The sequence below is a fragment of the Sinocyclocheilus grahami genome, unplaced genomic scaffold, assembly GCF_001515645.1.
Source record: "Sinocyclocheilus grahami isolate Dianchi unplaced genomic scaffold, SAMN03320097.WGS_v1.1 scaffold6909.1, whole genome shotgun sequence".
NCBI lineage: Eukaryota > Metazoa > Chordata > Actinopteri > Cypriniformes > Cyprinidae > Sinocyclocheilus > Sinocyclocheilus grahami.
Window position 1 is genome coordinate 8,643 of NW_015511147.1, and position 1,436 is coordinate 10,078.

The window sequence follows — 1,436 nt, forward strand, 5'->3', positions numbered from 1 at the left end:
TACAGCAGTGTGATGCAGCACTGAACGTACTGAGCCACATCCTCTGTCTAACTTTGATATGTGAATGGTAGCAATAAAAATCCTAGCCATCAGTCATTGAAAATATCTTCATCCATCATGGAATTTGTCATAACTGTCTGTTTTTAGTATTAAAGCGATCATATAAGAGCTCATATAAATGTAAACTCCTGCACAGGTACCATATTAATCTACTTACCATGCACTACCTGGAGTCTCAGATGGTAACTGTTACTCCCTCTAAATCTCTTCCTTTTTCTGTCAATCATCTCTGTAGGATCTGTCTGCACGTGGATCGGCGGCTCAGCTTCCCAAAGGTTACGACCCTGAGCCTCTTGCTCAATATGGAACTCTCGATGTCATCTTCGACTACGATTCGTCCGACCAGCGTCTGTCCATCACAATAACGGCGCTGACGGACATTCCTTCTCTCAAACGCACGGGTAACATCTCCTGGCAAGTGCATCTGGTGCTGCTGCCCACCAAAAAACAGAGGGCCAAAACCATCGTCCAGCGTGGCCCCTGCCCCGTCTTCACAGAGACATTTCACTTCAGCCATATCGAGTCGGAGATGATCGGGAACTACGCCATCCGGTTCCGCTTGTACAGCATCCGCAGGATGAAGAAGGAGAAGGCTCTCGGAGAGAAGGTGTTCTACCTCACCAAACTCAACCTGCAGGGCAAGATGTCGGTCCCCATCGTACTGGAGCCCTGCTGCAACATACCTGTGAGGGTGATAAAATGTGAAAAACATGAATGTTTTTTCATGACAAATTATCAGCATAATGCACAAAAAGATATTAAAAATTAAATGTATATATATACTGTACATCTATAGATGTATACAGATAGATAGATAGATAGATAGATAGATAGATAGATATTTTTTAGATAAATTATATATACTACTGTTCAAAACTTTGGGGTATTTATTTATTTATTTTATATATATATTTTTTTTTTAAAGAAATTAATACTTTTGTTCAGCAATGATGCATTCAATTTATCGAAAGTGACACTAAAAACAAATATTATAATGTTACAAATGATTTATATTTCAAATAAATGCTGTTTTTTTTAATTATTTTCAGTAATCAAATAGTACTGAAAAAATTTATCATGGTTTCAAATAATAATCAGGACAACTGTTTGACTGATAATATTTTTATTATATACACATTGATAAGGAGAAAAAATTACTCTTGAGCACCAAAACAGCATATTAAAATGATTTTGTGATGGATCATGTGACACTGAAAACTGGAAAAATTACTAATGAAAATTCAGCTTTGCCAAATATATAAATATATATATACACACACACAATATTACTGTATATTGAAGTGTGTATATATATATATATAGAGAGAGAGATACATACACACACACATACATACATACATACATATATATATATA

General features: G+C 35.7%; 1 protein-coding gene across 1 annotated transcript in view; it reads left to right on the forward strand.

Annotated features, from left to right (window-relative positions):
* Positions 1–1,436, forward strand: part of LOC107577703 (synaptotagmin-14-like) — a 10,408-nt gene that overhangs the window by 8,396 nt on the left and 576 nt on the right. The window contains exon 4 of the mRNA XM_016263750.1: positions 296–745. Within this exon, the coding sequence (XP_016119236.1) occupies positions 296–745 (450 nt within the window). The remainder of the gene's footprint in view (positions 1–295; positions 746–1,436) is intronic.